At 38.5% G+C, this 21,277-nt stretch overlaps 1 protein-coding gene across 1 annotated transcript in view; it reads right to left on the reverse strand.

Annotated features, from left to right (window-relative positions):
- LOC101520179 (cytochrome b-245 heavy chain) overlaps positions 1-21,277 on the reverse strand; it is a 31,512-nt gene that overhangs the window by 8,589 nt on the left and 1,646 nt on the right. Inside the window, exons 2-7 of the mRNA XM_004587838.2 lie at positions 20,804-20,899; positions 19,548-19,658; positions 9,973-10,057; positions 7,928-8,073; positions 5,381-5,571; positions 1,887-2,016 (exon numbers count right to left, since the gene is read on the reverse strand). Of these exons, the coding sequence (XP_004587895.1) occupies positions 1,887-2,016; positions 5,381-5,571; positions 7,928-8,073; positions 9,973-10,057; positions 19,548-19,658; positions 20,804-20,899 (759 nt within the window). The remainder of the gene's footprint in view (positions 1-1,886; positions 2,017-5,380; positions 5,572-7,927; positions 8,074-9,972; positions 10,058-19,547; positions 19,659-20,803; positions 20,900-21,277) is intronic.

The following is a 21,277-nucleotide window of genomic DNA, read 5'->3' on the forward strand; positions in this document are numbered from 1 at the left end:
GATTTCCTCTCATGTCGCAACTGTAGTTGCAATAACTTTACAAGAGTGCAAGGTTGGTTTCAGAATTAATATTTTCTAAAGGATGGCATTTCAGCAACATGATATTTTTAATGCAACATTGTGCTCACCATGTAGTCAAAGATTAATCTTGTGCAAGATGACAGATTTGTGCAAGATTTTTAGCAATTTCTTCAATATTCTAGTAACTTCTGGGAGGTTTGTAGTGTACTTGCTGAGTTGAGACAAACCCAAATATTTTCAGATTTTTCTAGATAGCTCTCTGGTCTGAATATGCACTGTTTCAGTAAATCAGCATTACTCTGTGGTACTACTGAATATATAAAAATATTTAGGCCAAATCAATCGATCCTGGGACTGTACAGTTGAGCTCCTAGTCTAATATGTGAAGTATTAGACTTTTAGAAGGCAATACTTGAGGTGAACGTTGTAACATATCAGGCTAGGACTCACTCTGTACTGCTGCCATCCCATGTGAGTATCGATTTGAGTCCCAGTTGCTCAACTTCTGAACCATTTCCATGGTAATGCACCAGGAAAACAGATGTACCCAGGTGGGAGACCCAGGGAGGCTCCTGGCTTGGAACTGGTCCAGTTCTGCCCGTTGCAGCCTTTTGGGTGTATGAACCAACAAATGGGAGACTCTCATTCTCTCTCTCTCTCTCTCTCTCTTTTTCTCCCTCCCTCCCTCCCTCCCTCCCTTCCTCTCGACTTTCACATCTCTAACATCCCCAGAGAGCTGGAAGTTCCTTTGAGGTAGCTAGGTAGATGCCAATTATAGCAGTAGAATTCTGACCTCAGTTGTCATTGAGGAATTTGCCTTCCTCAACCCATAAGAAAACCAGCAATGCAATTTCCTTTTTGTCTTTCCCACCAATGTCTGCGTGTAGCAGAGGCAGCTCACTGATTATTTATTGTCCTCATTGAGCAAGAATGCTTAAGATGTGAACTCCTCACACAACATGCTGTGTCTATGAGAAGAGTATCCCCATGCTAAGAGAGTAGGAAAAGGGACAGGAGAAGATGGGATGAGAAATGTGCCTTTATGTTACGTTGTGTTTAAGGAAAAACTAATAACACCATTCAGAAAGCTTGTATAAACTTTGATTCTTGTCTACTTTTACACCAGTGGCTGACTCAATAACCAATAAAGTACACTAATATTGTCTGCCAATAGAATAAAACATAATGGGGATTACAGGGCACACTTCTCACATCATGGAGCAGAAATATTGAGAAAATATAAAATAGAGCCCTTCAGTGTTCTCTATGGAAGAATATTCTATCATGTTTTCCCTTGGTCAGCGTTGCCACCCTCCTGCCCCACCATATGGTACCTTTGGTTATTGGTATGAACCTGCCTATCTCTAGCCTCATTTATGCCTCATAGATGGGACCTCTCGATATTAAAAAGAAACACAATGTGCTACCTCATCAATTTCCCTCCCTGTTTAGACCGTTTTACTTTTGAAAGAGGCCCCCAGCTCCATAGAAGTAATTTATTTGAACTATCCTATTCAGTTCAGGATGGAATCACCCAAATGTCCTTACAAAACAAACAAACAAACCAAACCATCAACTTGTGTTATCATGACCCTTATAAGCAGAAGCAAGATGGAACCTCTTGAAACCAAATAGCACTTTTAAAAAACACTGCTTTTCTAACTTCTGTAATGAGACGGATAGAATAATGAAAATCTTATTTGTCTAGAAACATTTTTTCCAATAAGTACTGCAAAGAAAACCAAACATAACATTTTAGCAGCCCCATAACATTTATAATGCACAACTCTGTGACATTTGTACACATTTCTTAGATGTTGTTGGAAGATTTTGAGTGATTAAATGCCACAATGTATTGTACATACCATAGGAGGGTTCCCAGCAAACTGTGGGATCGTGCAGTTCTCCATCTTCCCCCAATCTCGGATATGTTGCTCACAAAACTCCGGATCGTGAATCTTCAAGCTATCGTTGGTTTGCCCACGTACGATTCGTCTGGGAAAAAATATGAGTTCAGCTCACTTAGTAGCAAGGTATTATGCTTTCTTTCCCCAGATTCTGGGAATATTTAAAATATTTTCACACAGGTCCTGTATGTTTCACTCAAAGTAGTACATTTATCATCCCTTCTAACTAATTAAAGTAAAGCAAAAAATAAAATGTAAATGTTCTTGAACAATGGAAAAACACATGCAATGTCACAAGGGTTATCTACAGTGCAACATTATAGAGGCTAAGTCTTGGATCACCAATGTGTTTTCTTAAAGGGAGAACTCATGCTTCTGAGTCAAGTATCATTGTCATTCCGCCTGCTCTACTTTCAGACCAGGGATGGTCTCCCAGTGAAACTGTTGAATTTATCTGGACACTAAGATGCTGGACTCTCTGCAGGGTCCATGCCTGCAATGAAGGAATCATGACTGGTTATGAACTGTACTACTGTAACAATATGGAGGAATTTAATATGGGGGAGGGCTTTTTGGAGGGGTTGGGGGAATCCCAGAGCCTATGAAACTGTGTCATAAAATGAAAAAAAAATTAAAGCAAGTTGCTAATTTAAAAAAAAAGTATTGTTGTCATTGACAATCAAAGAAAACCAGAAAATTACAAATGGAAGAGAGTGATTGTTAGCTCATACAGTGCCCCTGCATGAATTAGAAAAAGGACAGTCCCATAGGCAACATCTATCCTCTGTGGCCAAGCACCTTTGTATAGCAGACAACCCAAATGGTAAGATACAGTAGCCCTAGGACTTAGCCCTAGTGTTTTATAAATTTTGTCTCAGTGAAACCCAAAGGCTAGAGTCTTTTTTGAGAAGACATAATTTTAGCGTGATGATGACATATTAACAGATATCTGGACTGAGAGAAACTACCTCGAACTGTTACAGCTCATTCACTTCAGTTCAATAGGTAAAAAATGAAAAACCTAGGACAGTTCTGGGTTTAGTGAGGATAGAGAAAGGGAGGCACAAAGCTAAGTAAGTCATGTCCCTGACCTCCAGGAACACAACTGACAGGATCTTCAGAGTATAGAAGAGAAGCAGGAAATTTTTATCATGCCATTTGGTATATTATGACTGTTTCCATTAACCACTTCTTTGTATTCTGAGGTATTGGGGAAGAGAATTAGTACGGTCTGAGCATATATTACGTTTCAAACTTGAAGAAGGGCATTATACATATTTTTTTTCAGTTAATCTTAATAACAAACCTAAGATGCCAGTATTATTGACCCAATTTTACAGGAGGGGAATAACAGCACGGGATGATCTGGTAACTCAAACCATGATGGCTGAGTGAAAACAACCCTATTTTAAGCAAGTCAGCCTTGACTCCCAACCTCAGTTTCACCCCTTACTAATTTGGTGCACTCAGGCAAATTATAGAATTCCTTTTGTGTCTCAGTTTCTTCAGCTGTAAAATAAGCATGACAATGTCTCATGAAAGTCTATTTTAGCAATCAATTGTCATGATGTATAAAAAATGTTAGATACAAAGGAAGCATTATATAAGATACTAAAGTCTTCATGCTCACATTCAAAAGGGAAATAAATAATAAAAAGCAAATCTGCTTTTCTCTTTACTGTTAGGACCAGTAGTCCAGAGACGTGGATTTTAACCCCAGCTAAACTGAAACAGTGAGAAATCGCCTAACCAATAGTAAGTAGCAAATTCTCAAGCAGATGTGATAAATAAAGCCTCTAATCTTCTGAAAGGAAGATGGATATCTGTGAAAGCTACAAATGAAGAATGATGGATTAGTAAATTATCAAGAGGGAGAAATTACTTATCTTTTCCAGAATTCTGTGAAGCCACTGGATTATGACTAAATTCTCATTGACAGATAACTCAGTTGCTTTAGGAAAACAAAGACATTCTTTTTGGGTTTTTTTTGTCTTTTATTTGAGAGGGAGAGAGAAAGAGAAAGAGAAGGGTGGAAGAGAGGAAGAGAGAAATGAGACAGGGAGAACGCCCATCAGTTGCTTCACTCTCCAAATGCTTACAGTGACCAGGGTCGGAAAGGGACAGAGCTGGGAGCTGAGAATGGAATCCAGAACTCCCACGCAGGTGGAAGGAATCCAATTACCTAAGTCACCATCACCACTTCCCAGGGTTCACATTAGCAGGAAGCTGGAGTCAGGAGTTGGAGCCAGGTTATCAGTTTAAGTAGTAAGTTCTGGTTATCAAATCCGGGCACTCCATTATGGAATGCAGGCATCTTAATAGACTTCTGAGCAGCTTGGCCAAGGACCCACTCCAAGAGAATCATTGTCAACACTGATTTCTCAGTGCTTAGAAACTGTTTAGCAGGGGGTTACAGTCATCAAGGAGAGTAAGAATGCATACAGTGGTCTTCAAGGGCTACTTCTCCCCTTCCTGCCCCCTGCCCTTCACATTCATCTCTGCAATCTTTGGACTTGGCTCTGAGCCGAAAATTTGAACTGTGGGCATTCACTCTCTGACCTTTGGTTTCTGGAACACTATGCCCACCAGGGAACATCCCAGGCTTGCCTTGTGTGCAGGTGGTGTGAAACAGAAAAAGTTAGACATCAAAGAGGACTCCCAGTAAGGTCAACTCTCCCATCTATGAGAGATGCATCACAACCTACTTGAGATTACCTGGACTCCATCCTTAGAGGGCTTACCAGCTGTGTGACCTTGCCTACATATTTGACTAGTTTTAATTTCAGGTTTGTTGTGTGCAATATCTACTACCAGGAAATGAGGATAGTGAGAGCATCTATCTATTTTAAGGATTAAGAAAAACTTTCATTTCGAATCCTTAGCACTTGCTGTGATGTGAACAAGTGCTCAATAGAAATTAGTAGCTAACTTTAATAGAGTAGAATATTTGAAGGAAAAATCCATGTATTTTTTCCTACTAGCATTCCCATGGCACCTGAGATAGCTCCTCACAGACAGTAGGCAATCAATAAATGCTTGTTGGCTTAAGTCCGCTTAAGTCCTAACTGAACTGCAGCAAATCCCTTGAAACTGATTAACCATTAACCCATCTACTTTGTGGTTTTGTCTAATTCAATACTGACTAAGTCACATAGACACTATTAAAGGCATCGAGGACCCTATCTGCGCCCTCAACACATCTTATCCTCAGAGTTTGGTGTTTTTGTCAGGTTTGCTATAAATAACTACTGTCGCAATACCAACTGGTTGGATAACCCCCCCAAAAGGGCTGCTGAGTGGTTTTTATTGAACTGACCATCTGCTGTAATTTCACGTACCCTCAGTAGGCAGTTTGGCCACTCACCAGCAAGGTTGCTGAGCTTCCATTAAGACAACCACATCTAAAAACACCAGGGATATTAAGTCCCTGGAGTTAGCGTTCAAATACTTACTCAGCACCATGAATGGCAAGACCAATGAAGAAGATGACAAAGAGATGATGTGTGTACCAAAACACTTCAAAGTAAGACCTCCGGATGGTTTTGGTGGAGGATGTGATGATTAGTATGAGGCACAGTGTAATGACAATTCCAGTGATGCCGGCTAACCGAGTCACAGCCACTAACAGGCCTCCTTCAGGGTTCTGTAAAATATAAACACATACACATGCAAATACATTACATACTATGGAAGGCTCTCAAGCAGGAGTACCTCTTGATGAAATGCACAGTGTATTGTGCAATAGGTACTTTCACAACCCTTTGGATAGTCCTTATCATTCATTACAGATTTCTGGATTTGAAATAGACATTTCTTCATTTAAAAATGTCTTAAACGGTTAAAATGCCCTAGGAAACATGAATCGATATGCTTAAACAATTTAAGTGAATATCAAATAAAAGAAACCAATTGAGTATAAAGTGCTCTGAAAGTATCTGGCACTTTTTCGCCTTTGATTTGGAAGGGGGGTGCTTTGTTGGCAAATATATTCTGGAAACACCTAACATCTTAGGTTGGGCTTGCCAGAAACAGGGCCTGAGATGAAGCGTCATGGTAAATTGATCTAGAAAAAAATCTACTCCAAGAGAAATGAGTAAGCTAATGGGGGATAGAACAGGAAAATGGAACAAGTCAAGCAAAGGGATAGTATCAGGAAAAGTCTTAGCAGGGAGAGATTCAGCTGGATCCTAGAGGGAGATGCTGCAGGCTAAGTTCTGCCTCAGAGTTTATCCTGACTCAAAGAGAGGAATCTGTGTTTACATCATGAGCACTCATGCGTCAGTGACTAAGGACTACCCAGGGAAAGAGAACCATCTAGGTGAGTCCTTCTTGATTTATGAGCATATAGGCCAATGGACTCTAATCTCCAGGGCAGGCCTCTGAAGAGAGAGTACATGTGTAGGTCATTGAAAATGAAAGCAACAGAAGGGTGGAAGAGTACAGATACAGTAAAAACGATCCAAAGAGATCTAGGCAGAGTAACAATGTCAGTTCACCATAGCATTTTATATTACCAGTCTCAAGTGTCATGTGGCAAATTACAACCATTGTAAAAGAAAAGTATGCAAAATATGATAGGGGAGGAATTTCTGTTTACTTTGATGCTGTTTAATTTTGTCCCTAAGTAGATGAAATTTTTTCATGTCAGTCTGAGTATAATAAATTCTTTCACAAAATAATGTCTTCTGTGATTAAAAAAAGAGAGAGAGATTTGTTTGTTTATTTGAGAGTTACAGAGAGAAAAGGAGAGAAAGAGAGAGTCTCCATTTGCTGGTTCACTTCTCATGTGGCCACAATGGCCAGGACTGAACCAGGCTAAAGCCAGGAGTCAGGAACCTCATCTCGGACTCCCATGTAAGTGCAGGAGTCTAAACACTTGGGCCATTTTCCCTTGCTTTTCCTAAGCCATTAGCAGAGAGCAGGATGGGAAGTGAAGCAGATGAGATAAACATGTTTGGAATTCAATATAATTAAACCATCTTCCATCTTTTCAAGCCTTTTGGGCACATGAATATTGCTTGGCATCTCTCTTTCTCTCTCTCTCTCTCTCTCTCTCTCTCTCTTTCTCCCGATGACTTCCCTTCCTCTGAGAAAAGGGAAGAAGTCCTTTCCTCTGGATATCCTTGTGATTGCTCCTGGAGAACTGTTGAGTTACTTCCAACGCACCAGGCTTCTCAAGGCACAATAATTAGTGGGCCACCCCTCAGATGTTGTGTGTAATAAAAAACAAAAAGGAAAGAAGGAAGGAAGTGGGAGAGAGAGAGAGAAAGAAAGAAAGAAAGGCATCATTGACACCTGCCAGTTGGTGGCTGGTCTGACACTATTGCCAAGCCAAGGGTGTTTCCTGCTTATTTCACAAAACACCAACATTGGACTAGGTCACTCTGACTGTGCTGGAATGCAAAAAGAATAAGACCACTCTGAAATCATGTCTGAGCTCAGACCAAAATGGAGGAAACTGCTGTCTCTTAACCTGTTAAAAATCTAGCCCCCCTCTGTTACTTCTGCCTCCTAGAAAAATATATTAAGCTACCGAACCATAAACTATACAGATCGAAGATTTGCTTTCCTAAACTCTCCCCCAAATCATCTGACAGTCTAAATCTTACATCAAATTCATCCTAACACCCCCATAGTGTGAGGTTCCATTTGCTGTAGCAGATAATAAATCTAAATTTGTTTGACTATAGACATGATCCTGGTTTTCTTTGCTGATGGGACTGGCCAAGATGGAGCCTGAGATATTACAATCTCTGAATGCACATTCTCACAGGTAAGTTTAAGCGTCTGGGAAACAACCAGAGCCCCTCCATACATGGGGTCAGGAAAGCGGCAGACATTCTTTCTATATTCAGTCTTATAACCTACAGATTTACCCTTCTTGTGATTAGCCAACTTTTGTTATGGTTCCAGCTCTGCTCACAGCATTCACTAACTAAAAACTAGTCCTCAATTTTAACCGCTTAGTGAACAATTGAATCAGGAAATGAAAGGCTTACCTTGATTCTGTCTCGAACAAAATTGAGGTATGTTTCACCCTTTTTGTCTCCGATTTCAGAGAGTGCGATTGAATAAGCATCAGAATTGTTGACTCGGGCGTTCACACACCACTCCACATTAAACAGATGTGCAATTGTGTGAATTGCTAAAGAAAGCAGCAAAGAGAAACAAAGAGGATTAGTGGTATGTACAAATTTATTGTTAACTCCTTCCACAGCATCTGATTCTATGATGCCATAGGGAGACACTAAGGTGGCCCAGGACACTTAGTAACAAGAGCTGGGTCTGCAGAACCAGCAAAGCCAGGCTAATACAGTAGATAATCTCCTGTCCAATTATGTGATTGTGAGAAAAATCACTTCAGTTCTCTGCGTCTTGGTTTCCTCACTTGTAAAATGAGGATCTTGAACTACATGCACCTGAGACCTAATCACGTTCTAAGATTCTAAAAAATAACCTTAGTTCTCTAAGGATGGTGCTTTGCTATGCCCACATCATCCCTCGCCCCCCAATACGGTTGTACTCAGAGAAAAATTTCAGGAATTTTATGACTGCCAGCTGGCCCATTTATCTGATTCTGAAATTATTGATAAATGTGATTGAATTGATACAAACCAATAGTTTCAAAGCACGATTCTCTTAAGAAGGAAACTGAATGTATTATTTTAACAAACACATATACAGGTCTTACTAGGTGTTACACGCTGTTGTGTGAGTTCTTTAGTTACTTAACTTGTAATTGCCTCAATGGTGTAGGTACTATTTAATTTCTTCTCATCTTAAAGATGAGAAAACTAAGACATCCATTTATTTAAACGCTTGCCCAGGGTCACCAATTAGGAAGCAACAGAAGCAGTTTGGTACCCAAATCTGTGACACTAACTACACTACTTTCTAACAAGATTCTGTCACACATTTCCTTTGAGCTAGCTCATTTGCCACATCTCAAAAAGCCTGCATGTCCTGGTAGAAGAAGAGAAAAATCAGATGTTGTATCTGTAATCTAAGCTATTTTACTTGGACTAGGGATGAACTCTGAGGATGAATAAAAAACTGCTGTGGGCCCCAGTGCGATAGCGTAGTGGTTAAAGTCCTTGCCTTGAATGCACCGTGATCCCACATGGTCACCGATTCTAATCCTGGCGACCCTGCTTCCTATCCAACTCTCTGCTTGTGGCCTGGGAAAGCAGTCGAGGACGGCCCAAGGCCTTGGGACCCTGCACCTGTGTGGGAGACCCAGAAGAAGCTCCTGGCTTCAGATTGGCTCAGCTCCGGCCATTGCGGCCACTTGAGGAGGCAATCATCGGACAGAAGATCTACCCTCCCTGTCTATCCTCCTCTCTGTATATCTGACTTTCCAATAAAAACAAATAAATCTTTAAAAAAATCTGTTGTGATCATCACTGCATATCTACTTTCTGGAACACTGACTGCATACTTGATCGACATTGGATATGGACCCAGATACTCACCTTTTGCACTGAAACACCAGCCTAATAATTGTACATAAATATATATGTTTACATGCAAACTCATATATATTATATATAACATACTCATGTATATTATATATAACATATACACATAAAATTTCATTATTATCATCACCATAATGAAGATATTTTAGCTAATATGAAACATCTTAAGGGATTATTAATTTATGAGCTCTGGCTCCTACAGATTTACTGCAAAAAATATCCACAGACCCACGTGTGCAACCAAACACTTTGGTGGAATGAATTAAGGCTCTCATTTGTGTACTAACAGACATTTGTGATGCTGAAAGGGATGGAAAAGAATGAGGATGCTTGGATTGAGTTTTCCCATGGCACAATTTCATTTAGACAGATTCTAAGATGTAAAAATTTTAATAGCTAAAGAAACTCTAATATTGAGACAACAAAAAGGTTGGTAAATACTTTTTAAAAGAACTCTTAAAAACTACAACCTATCTGAGCATATTTAACCTATGAAAGCTGAACTCTTGCAAAAAATCATCGAAGAACAATAAAAATTTGGTTCAAAATTTCTTTGAAATACCTACCAGTATGCAGTGCAATCATCCATGCCACCATTTTATGAAAGGTGAGATTTCTGTCTAGTTGTCTTCGAATTCTTGTTGAGCAGCACTTTGGAGAAATGAAGAAGGAATAAAATAAGAATTATTAATGAGAAAGCCTTCAATGTTCTAGATATTTGAGGTATATTGTCTCATTTGATTCTCACAACCACCCTAACACTTTACACTGTATTCGATAGATGAGGAAACTAGGGCTCAGTGAGATACTATCATATACCTCAAGTCAAACAGCTAGTGGAGTGACATAGCCAACTTCACCAGTTCTTTTTCTGCTTTCATACCAGTGCCATAAAGTCTCTCCTGAAAGTCACTGCTTAATGATATAAAAACAAGAATTTTGGAAGTAAACATATTTAACCACACAGTTCCAAAAATCAGCAGACATGGAAATTAACACAGAACAGGCTGCCATCACGTACCTGACACTCTAATTGGGATACAGACAAGTGAACAGTTCTGGAATAAGTGGACAGTCCCTAAATAATACTTCTCCATGACACAATACAGGAAGAAAAAGATTGACTTTCCCATGTAGGTGAGAGACATCATAAGGAATATCGTTGACAAAATAATAGCATAAATAACAGTAACCAGTATTTCTCAGGAGCTTGTGAAAAGAACTGCTTTAAGTGTCTTATGTATATTGACTCATTTAAGTCTTACATCAATCCTGTGAGGTGGATAGGTGTTCTGGCACAATGGGTTAAGTATTGCTTAACCAGATCCCATAACAGAGTGCTGGTTTGAGTCCCAGCCTTTCCATTCCAATTCAGTTCCCTACTAATGTGCTTTGAAAACTAGTGGATGATGCTCCCAGCGGTTGGGCCATTGTCACCTACATGAGAGGCCTAGATGGAGTTTCAGGCTCCTGAATTTGACTGGACCCAATCCATCTCTCTCTCTCTCTTCCTCCCTACCTCTCTCCTTCTCGCTCTCTCATTCCCTTTCCAATTAACAAGTGAATAATTATTTTTTAGAAAAAAAGCCTTAAAAACAAAAAAAAAAAAAAAAAAAGAAAAAAAGCCTTCAGTGAAATTTCACATCAAGCCATTTAGAATGGCTTTCATTCAAAACATAAAAAAATAACAAGTGCCAGTGAGGATGTGAATCTTTTTAAAGGTACCATAATACATTGTCGAGGAAAATGTGAACCAGTACAACCACTATGGTAGGCAGTATGGAGATTCTTTGGAAATCTGAAAATATAGCTATCATGTGATACAGTCATCTTACTATTGGGAATATACCCAGAGTAAATGAAATCAGCATATAATTCAGAGGAAAAAATACGGCAAAGAAGATACCATTATCAATACTCTGTAACAGATAAGGAAACAAACGCATACACAGGATACCTTGCCAGAGGTCACACAGCATATATAGATAAGTGAGCTGAGATTTAAGTGAGGCCATCTGATACCAGAGTTTATTAATGTTCTTATATTTCACAAATTACATAATCATATTGACATTAAAATGGCATTTATTTGTCCTTTCTGTATATGTTACAAGATGTGGATTTGAATCAGATTCATATTCAAATCAGAAAACAAAACAAAACAAAAGTTGATTAGAGCAGTGCATTCCTGAAAATCATTTGCTTGCTCTGGCCATTTTGTTCTAAATGTACTCCCCCTGTGATTCAGAGAACTTTAAGAAAAGGAGAATGAAGCAGCAATAAAAGTAAGAATTTAAAATACAATATATTTTTAAAGCATTGCATTCAACTTAAACATAGGGGTGTTTAATATTTGGCTTACTTAATTATAACAAAATGTTCAAAAAATTTTAGAGATACATAATTGCACGGATAACTGTTATTATGTCACTAGCTTCTGGTTAGCCACACCTAGAGAGAGCAGGTTATTTAGACGATGAAAACAGATTCCTGGAAATACAAAAGTACACAGAGGGAAGACACTGGGGGTTCCAGAAAACTGGAAAAAGGAATAGGCTTTACTGAGTGTCTTCTCTGAGCCAACTCATTTATCTTTCATCAATCCCCCATTTAAGGCAACTAGATACATATTATGGTCCTTATTTTACAGCTAAGAAAACGAAATAACAAAATCCCTCACTGGCTGGATTTCAAGGTTATTTGTCTACCAAAGTTTCATGGCCCTATCTACCGAAGCAAACCAAATGCAAGGATATAGTCACTATTATGCTGAGTGCCTGAAAATCTGAGACAAGAATTGAAGTGCATCAGAAGGTGATCACAGAAAATGAGGATAGTAGAAGTAAGGCTAGAAAGGGAAGGGAACAAATCATGGGTGCATTACCCAGTAAGCTACCACTATAGCATCCATGAAACTGAGTGGTGATTCAGACCTTCAAAATAAGGGTTTCTCCTTCCTGTAAATCTGCCTTTCTAATAAAAATAAATAAATCTTTAAAGAAATCTCAAATTTAAAAAGGGGTTTTCTGTTTTAAATAGCTTATTGCTGAAAGAGTAGTTATCATTGTTTTCTGATATGTAACCTTGGTTTTACTTTTATTTCAAGGGCAGAGGGCTATTTTGCTACTTTCTATCCTTTGCAACTTTAAATAAGTATGTATTTTCCTGTTTCTTCTGTGGTTTCTTAGAGTTATTCCAAAATAACTCCCAATGACCTTACATAACCTCCTCCCTTTGACTTTGGATGAGGGCTGTGACTATGTATGATATTATTCCAGTGATTTTCTTACATAATATGACAAAAAAAGATTTCACAAAGGTAATTAAAGATTCAACTTGACTTTAAGAGGGAGCTTATCTGGGTGAGCCTGAGCCAATCACACATGGACTCCTTAAAACTGGATCTACAAGGCATGGGTAGAGGAAGTCAGAAATTTGAAGTGTAACAAAGATTTAATGCACTGCTCCTGGCTTGAAGATGGAGCAGGACCTGTGGCAGGGAACACACAGGGGATTCTAGGACCTGAGAATAGCTCCTGGATGCCCAGCAGCAAGGAAGCTGTGACCTCAGTACTAAAGCTACAACAAACTGAATTCTGCCAAGAGAATGAGTTTGGAAGAGAATTTGTACTGAGAATTCAACCCAGTAGATACTTAGATTTCAGTCTTGTGATACCATGAGCAGAGCACCCAGCTGCAGAGTGCTGGAATGTGACTTAAAAACTGACAACTAATAAAGTCAGAGTTGTTTGAAACCACTACATTTACAGTCAGCAATAGACAATTGTCATCTTTGTAGTCTTACTGGAGTGCTGAAGCTAGATTGGAGTCCTAAGAATCAGAGAATGGGAGTTACTGCATTACATTTGAGAGCATGTTTTGCCTTCAGATATACCTGTATGGGTTCCCTGCACTACCAATTAGCTGTATGAACTTTAACAATATACTCAGCCTTATTTCCTCACCTGTATACTTATTATAATTCTTTCCTTATAGATTTGCTGCATAGACTAATTTATAGATATTTAAATAAAATGTTATTTTGTATCATTAACTTTTCAGGCATTGTGGCGTGATCTCTAGCTAGAGGCTATAAACTTCCTGTATGTAGGGTAGTATTTCGTGTTCATTTAAAGGTCCTTTAATATTTATTTGTTTGAATCAATAAATTACACTTTCACTGGCCTTAAGTCAACAATGACTAAACCTATACAAATTTTATTTACCCACCCCCATCTATAACTCCTACACCATTTTCTTTTTTACTTTCCAACAAACTGTTATGCAACTTGAGACAAATTCACATCTACTTCATACTGACTCTGAAGTTTTGTATTGGTCCCAACTTTGTCTCCATGGTTCTTATCCTTTTCATCATCATCAATATGGATTATTAGAAATATGAAACAATAGATTTCAGTATTGCTTAACAGCTTTAACAGTCTTAAGGAAATATAAACTGAATGCTGGAACGATGGAGAGATGTGCTTGAGAAATACCATATCCATTCAGCAATACTATGTTTATCTTAACAGTTTTTCAAAGCTAGTTAATATAAAACACATAGATTTTATTAAAAGGAAAAAAGGCTACTAGCCACTAATGAGCTCAATTTTTGCCAGCTACCCTCTTTGAAGTGGTCAGAAAAGGCAAACAAACCAAAGGGAAGCCACAAGTCATGCTGATACTGCGCTTTCAAGAGTACTACCTCTTCAACACTTCCCAAAAAAGAAGGAAGGATGATCAGCGGGAAGGAAGGCCTGTGTTGTCTATTATGTCCCAGGATCATTCTATTTCTTCTCTGGATGTAGGTGCCATGTCTATGAATTGAGTCACTTCTGAATTATCACCACTTACCAATTACCCAAGTTGCCATGATGCTCCATAGTTTCCTCACGGAATACCTCCTGTTTCTGCCATTAATTTTTTTTTTCAATTTTTAAATTCTTTGCGCTTTTAAAATTTTTTTTTCTCAAAGATACAGTTTTGTAGGTATAGAGGTTCTTCCTTTCCCTCCTCTTTCTCCCTACCCATTTTTCACTCCTGTCATTTCCCCCGCCCCAATTATATGTAGTATAGTCCCGTAATATTTGCTATTAACTTCTATAGGGAGACCTTTTCATTACTGTCACTGAGAGCCTTGCTCAATTTTAATAAACTACCTTTCTAATGCAAAGATTATTGAGTCACATAGGCAGATTCTTTCGCTCAATTGAAACTGTGAGAAAATACATTTCAAAAAATGAGGAGTAGAACTAAAAAGAAGTATATATTTAATAAAGTATAACCTGAATGGTGCGGAAATGTAAAAGCTCTGGCTTAGGTACATGTGGTCTCACTATCAAAACCATTAACAGATGTCAATTAGATAGTTTTATGCAAGACATGACAGGTTGTAAAATCTGGTCTTGAATCTACCAAACATAGGCACAGAAGCTGACAGTAAATGTCACACCTGGTGACAGTAGAGCATGTGATAAATATGAAGAACACTACTTTATTTGCATAGTTCTATCTATAGTTCTGAAATGTCACATTTATTCACTATCTCTTCCAAAAGACTAAGTTTGTTAAGATAGAATCCATCCACAGTTCCCTCTGCACTATGTTTTCCAAGTGATTTCCTAGCACCTAAATGATTTTCATCAGTAATTTGTTAACTGAAAACTCACTGAAAGACTCAATCAATTCAACTACTTTTAGAATGACACATTCCTTCTTATATTTGCATTATTTGATCTCGGTTTTTTTTAAGATTCATTTTTATTTTTATTGGAAAGTAGGATTTATGGAAAGAAGGAAAGACAGAAAAAAAATATTCCATCTGCTAATTCACTCTCCAAGTGGCCACAACAGCCGGAGCTGATTTGATCTGAAGCCAGGAGCCAGGAGCTTCTTCCAGGTCTCCCACGCAGGTGCAGGGTCCCAAGGCTTTGGCCGTCCTGCTGCTTTCCCGGGTCACGAGCAGGGAGCTAGATGGGAAGTGGAGCAGTGAGGACACGAACTGGCGCCCATATGGGATCCAGGCGCCTGCAAGGTGAGGATTCAGCCAATTGAGCCATTGTGCCAGGCCATTGATCTTGATTTTTAAATTAATTTTAATTTTTTCCAGTCCACATGGCTTTATACATTTTTCATTAATATATAATAGTTATACATATTTATGAGGTAAATCTGAAACACCTTTAAACACAAGTAATTTATTCTAATATTCCACTTTGTGGTGGAGTCACTGTGATTCACAATAAAACATTAAGTATTTTATGGATGGCTAGAAGAAAGCAGCTTGAATGCTCCAAATATAAGGAATTGATAAGGAGATAGAAATGCTAATTACCATAACTTGATCAGCATATGTATAAATCTTAAAAATATAACCCTGACTCGTTTTCAGCCAAAGGCAAAATTACCAACCAAAAATCTACCAGACAGAAAGCCCAAGAGGCTTGCGCTAGACCGCATGGTTAAAGATAGAGCCATATTCAGGGCCTCTGACTCCCAGACTATATAAGGTAACAGATAAGACCTCACCCTCTCACCTTCCTGTTTCTTTCTGATATTAAAATAAGGACTGCCATCCAGTTAGAAATTAAGTTTCTGTACTTCCAGTTGGGGGCTTGTTTGCTCAGGACCTAGTATATGTTGAGACGCATCGTTTTTCCATCTCTCTCAACAAAGCCAGTTGATAGCCCTGTTTCTTGGGGTTTAGGGTTGGTGAGGGATGTGACCCTGGGACTTCCTTATGCCAGTTAACCAGAAAACTTACAAAGCAATGATTAACACCCCTAGAAACTGAAGAGAGGTTCTGTGGCTGCTTGCTTCTCTCAGTGTCCTACTAATAAGTTCTTGAACTTACAGCATTTTTACTCTAGCTTATTTGACATACTCCAACAGATTGATTTCGAAGCTCATAATGCCATCTTAGGAGAATTTCACGAAGTTTAAATGGTACATAGAAAGGTGAATGGGTATTGGGAGCATGAAGACCAGGGTTTGAACCCAACCATTGCTTTTTAGTTTTGTTGCCACCTCGCTTGCTTGATGTGCAGATTTCATGACATGAATTCAAAGAAGCTTCCACAAGTAGCAGCTACTGTGATTTCCAACATTAGTCAAACTACACTGGCTCATTTTAATTCTGGGTATTAAAAATAAGTTTAATTTGCAGAATTTGCATTTCAGACAGCAAATCCCAGAAGAATGGATGTGTCTGTCAAAGAGAAATCCTTGCTGCTTGCTGCTTGCTGCTTGCTGCTAGCTTTTTTTTTTTTTTTTACTGTTTTATACAAAGATAGATCCGATGACAGAGTTGAGCTTCTCTGTGATTTGAAGAGCCACCTCCTTTCGTCTATATCATTTGAAAAGTTCATGTGGATCTTTGTGCCTGGGCCACAGAAGCCTGAAGGCTGGCATTACAACATGTACTGTTCATGGGTCCTATTAGCTCAACAGTGCTGCAATTTAGGTTTGTGGGGTAACAAGGATTTCTTAATAAGCCACTCTGGTGAAAACACTGCTGATTTCTCAGGCCTTACTTCCTCTAAATAGAAAGCATTCAAACAGGGGTAAGGAGAATAAATAGTAATGGATCGCCTGAAAAAAACAAAAAGCTACAATGCATTGCCTTCATTTTAAAAATGTTCACTGGGCAACTATGATACATTGTAAATGATACACATTGTCCTTTACAGTAGGTAGCTAAATAAAAAATTAAATCTGGTGAAATTTTATCTCTGTCATTTCTCACACTGAGGAGATAATTTGAAAATTCTTGTAATCGATGTCTAATACTAACTTCTGACTCTTTTTGGAATATCTTTAAATGTTTGTCAGCATTCTTCTTTTTTTCTCCATTATTTTTAAAATTTGCAGGCAGAGAGAGGTCTTCAATCTGCTGATTCACTCCCCAAATTCCTGTAACAGGAAAAGTTGGGCCAGGCCAAAGCTAGGAGCCCAGAGCTCAATCCGGGTCCCCCGCATGGATGGTAGGGACCTATATACTTGAGCCATCACCTGTTGCCTTCTAGAACATGCAGCAGCAGGGAGGTGAGTCACAAAGAAAACTGGGACTTCAACCTAGGCTCTCTTGTATGGGATGTGTGCATTTCAAGTTGGCACCATGCCAAATGCTTATTCTCATCCTTTTATCCTTCTAATGAAGTAAGAATGTTAGCACCATTTCTGTCAACTTTTACTTTAAAGTTAAGCTGGTGAGTGTTCGATTTTTGCAGTTAGTTTAAGATGAAATGACATTTTGTAAAAAAAAAAAACCTCACTAATGAGAAATGCTTATCTATGGCCTATTTATGCTTTTTAGTGTATGTTCAATAAGAGAGCAACAGCTGTGGATCAATGTGAATTGACTATGGCTAGGAAAGCTAGCCAGAGAGTTCAAGGCAGCTTATACTTGTTATTGACAGTTTAGTTCACTTCCTCCACTAAATATTCTATGAGCACCTAACTCATTATTAAGTCGTCAGTGATGCCTTTTAAGGTTCTAGTTTATCAGCATAATCTCAATTCTCCTTTCCAACCTCATCTTACACATCTGCCCTACACAATATTTACATTGTCATAAAATAAGTTGTCTGCTGCTGTCTTCCATAAATAACTTCTACATAAAATATATTTTAAAAACTAAAAAGCACATATATTTTATCAAACATATAAAAATACACATATTTTATCTAAAGGAGAAACAAGGGCTACTAGTAACCATGAGTCAGTAAAATGGGCATAAATCCTTGTTTTCCCCAGGAGATCCATTTAGTATAGTCTGAGATGGCCCCCCAAAAATTAATTAATTTTTTTTTAAATCCAAAAAAGGAGTGGCAAGTCATGCTAACACTCGGTTTACAAGAATAAGATTTCCTAGGGCTGCCTTTGTGGTATAGGGGATTAAATTGATGCCTGCAATGCTGGCATCCCGTGTAAGCACCGGGTCAAGTCCCAACTGCTTCATTTCTGATCCAGCTCCCTGCTGAAGCTCCTGGGAAATCAGCAAAAATGTGGTTGGGTCCCAAGCACTTACATGGGAGACCCAGAAGGAGTTAGTTCTAGATGCTTGATTTCTGCCTGCCCATCCCCACACCGCCCCCCACTGTTGTGGACATTTTGGGGAGTGAATCAGCAAATGGAAGATCTCTCTCCCTCTTTTCTTTGCTCCTTTATATATAACTGCCTTTCAAATAAACAATAAATCATTTAAAAGAATAAGTTTCCCTTAACATTTCCTGTGCTTTTGCACATGCCATTTTTTCCTGGTACGTCTTTCTCTCACATTTACACCTGCTAGGTGGTTATTTATCCTCTATGCCCATCTCTGATGCCACTTTCCCTAAGAAGGCTTTCTTCATTTCCTGCCTTGATAAAATTTCTCCTTTCTTTCATTCTCTGTAGGTTTTTATTTGTAGTGGAACCAATCCTATTTGGTGGGACCCTTCATATTTTGAATTGTGTCATAATGACTTAAGTATGTGTGTAGACTCTAAGCTCCTGATCCTCATCTTAAATTGTCTAATAAAAACAGTGAGATAGTTGCACAACAAGAAGGACAAAGGTCCTTCTTGCTTAAATGGGGCTTTTTCCCTGTCCAGCACTGGGGGTTCACTAAATTGTTGAAGTGAAGGTGTAACAAGACCTAAGCGTTTAGAAACCTCTTCACTCCTCAGTTCCATGGAACCAACACGTCTTAATCATTGTCCAACGCAGGTGATTCTTTGCCCACCAACTCCATGTACTTGGAATATCATGCACAACATATATTTTGCCTGATTTAAATGACTTTAATGACACTGAAAGATTAATTTTCAAATGTCTATGCTAGCTTCATAAAGCTGTTTTTATACATATATGCTTCATTCACCACTATTATCAAGGTAGAGGTTGTTTGATTTTTAAATTTATTTTCCAAGTTAAATGCTTGGCCTAGGGAGTTTCATTACAGAGTTTCAGTGCAGACAACAACTGCCCCCCCCCCAAAAAAAAACAAAAACTGAAGAATAGGGCCTCATTTCACTCATGAGTATTATGCAACAGCTGGAATTCACCCAAATCATTGGTGTTTGCTTTTCCTGAGAAAGAACATTTTACTTGATGGCCTTTGAATATTTGAGAAACTTAGTAAAATGTTTGCTCTTACCGCACTGGAACCCCTGAGGAAAGATAGCAGATTTCGACAGACCGGCAGCAGGATCAGCATGCAGTTAAAATTCAGGCAGGCTGCAGGGGCCCTGGCCAAGGGCAGTGCTGCCTGAAGAAGGCGAGAGAGAGAGAGCAAAGTGACTCCTGTGAGCACAGTACACACCTGTCCCCACTCCCAGAGTTCCATGTAGGAGGCCACACATCCACAGCAAATGATCCTTTACCTAACCCAATATTTTATAATGAAAGTTTTCAAACATGAAGGGATGTTGAAGGGCATTTGCAGTGAAGATTTGTTTTTCCATGTCTATGATTGTAGCCTTTACATTTTACTAGTGCTCGCTTCGGCAGCACATATACATTTTATATTTTACTGTATACACTGTATCAGATATCAGTCTTTCCATTTCTCTCTCCATCCATTAACTCATTTTTTCAAGCATTTCAAACTAAGGTACAGGTATCAGTTTGTTGTCCTTCTAAATACTTAAGTGTTCATATCATTAATGGCAAGCTGATATCAAAATTAAACCTCTTAAATATTTTAAGCAAGATAGTCTTAGCACACGGATGAATCTTGGAACTTAAAGTGGTATGAGGTAGTACTTGATATTAGCTTTATAACATCTGAAGACATTGCATATTTTGAAGGAAGAAAAAAATCAGTGTAAGTTGACATAATAATGTGATATAATGTTAGAATTACTAAATGTGAGAATTAGCAGACATTATAATTAACAAAGAAATCAATTCACAGTTTTAGTGTGACATAACAAATCTTGTGTTCTAGAGAATGTGTGATTGTAATTATTTTCATTTGTCATGAAGAAGAAGACTGACACTCAAGGAAATTGAGATTATTGAAGGACCCAAGGAAATTGAAGGGACTTAACTTTCCTGGCCTACTCAATGGTTGTAATACCTCACTTGTGTCCCATGTGTCACCCAAGATGGATTGCTCCAACCTGGTCTTCCATTTCAGAGTTAGGATGTGATTTCTTCTTTAAACCAAATGATGGCAATTGGTTCTTGAGAAGGGGGGGATCCTGGTAGGACCCTCTGCCACACTTTTGTTTGTCCTATATTGAATGGTATTTAAGAGACTCTCACTCTTATTTTGCATTGGCTGGAATGAGACTGATAGCACCATTTGGAGTGGTCACAATATTAAAAATGTTAAACAGAATAGGAACAAGAATGTCAGACTAGATATGTGAACCAGGCAATATTTCAGAACATGGAACTTATACTTACTCCGAGAAGTTTTGTAGTGTAATAGTACTTCTTTCCAAAGGCATAAACCCAGTAGTACCACACGAAGAGGAAGACATTCAGCCCCAGCCATACCAGCTGCACAAGCAGAAAGAACTACATGAAGTTTTCATATTTCAATGAGAAGATTTGACACAAAATTGGAGTCGTACAAGAGTCAGGACTTTCCCAAGTTCAGTCTTTTACAAAGGTGGTTACCAAACTGGGTGTAACCAGATTAGACTTAGCTCTTTCTTATAACTGTAGTTTTTCTATTCTACATTATTATCTCTTATTGTTTTACTACTTGGCCAGTATTCTAAGGTATTATCAGTCTAGCTTATCTTTTACCTCTTTTGTTCTTAATTAAATAGAGCGATCAAAGCAGGTAACTTTTCTTAAAATGAGAAGGGAAGGGAACATGTCACTATTGCTGTTGCTCCTCCAGTAGGACACCGTGTTCTTTCACAAGCGCCA

Source organism: Ochotona princeps, chromosome X, assembly GCF_030435755.1.
Source record: "Ochotona princeps isolate mOchPri1 chromosome X, mOchPri1.hap1, whole genome shotgun sequence".
In the NCBI taxonomy this organism is placed as follows: Eukaryota; Metazoa; Chordata; class Mammalia; order Lagomorpha; family Ochotonidae; genus Ochotona; species Ochotona princeps.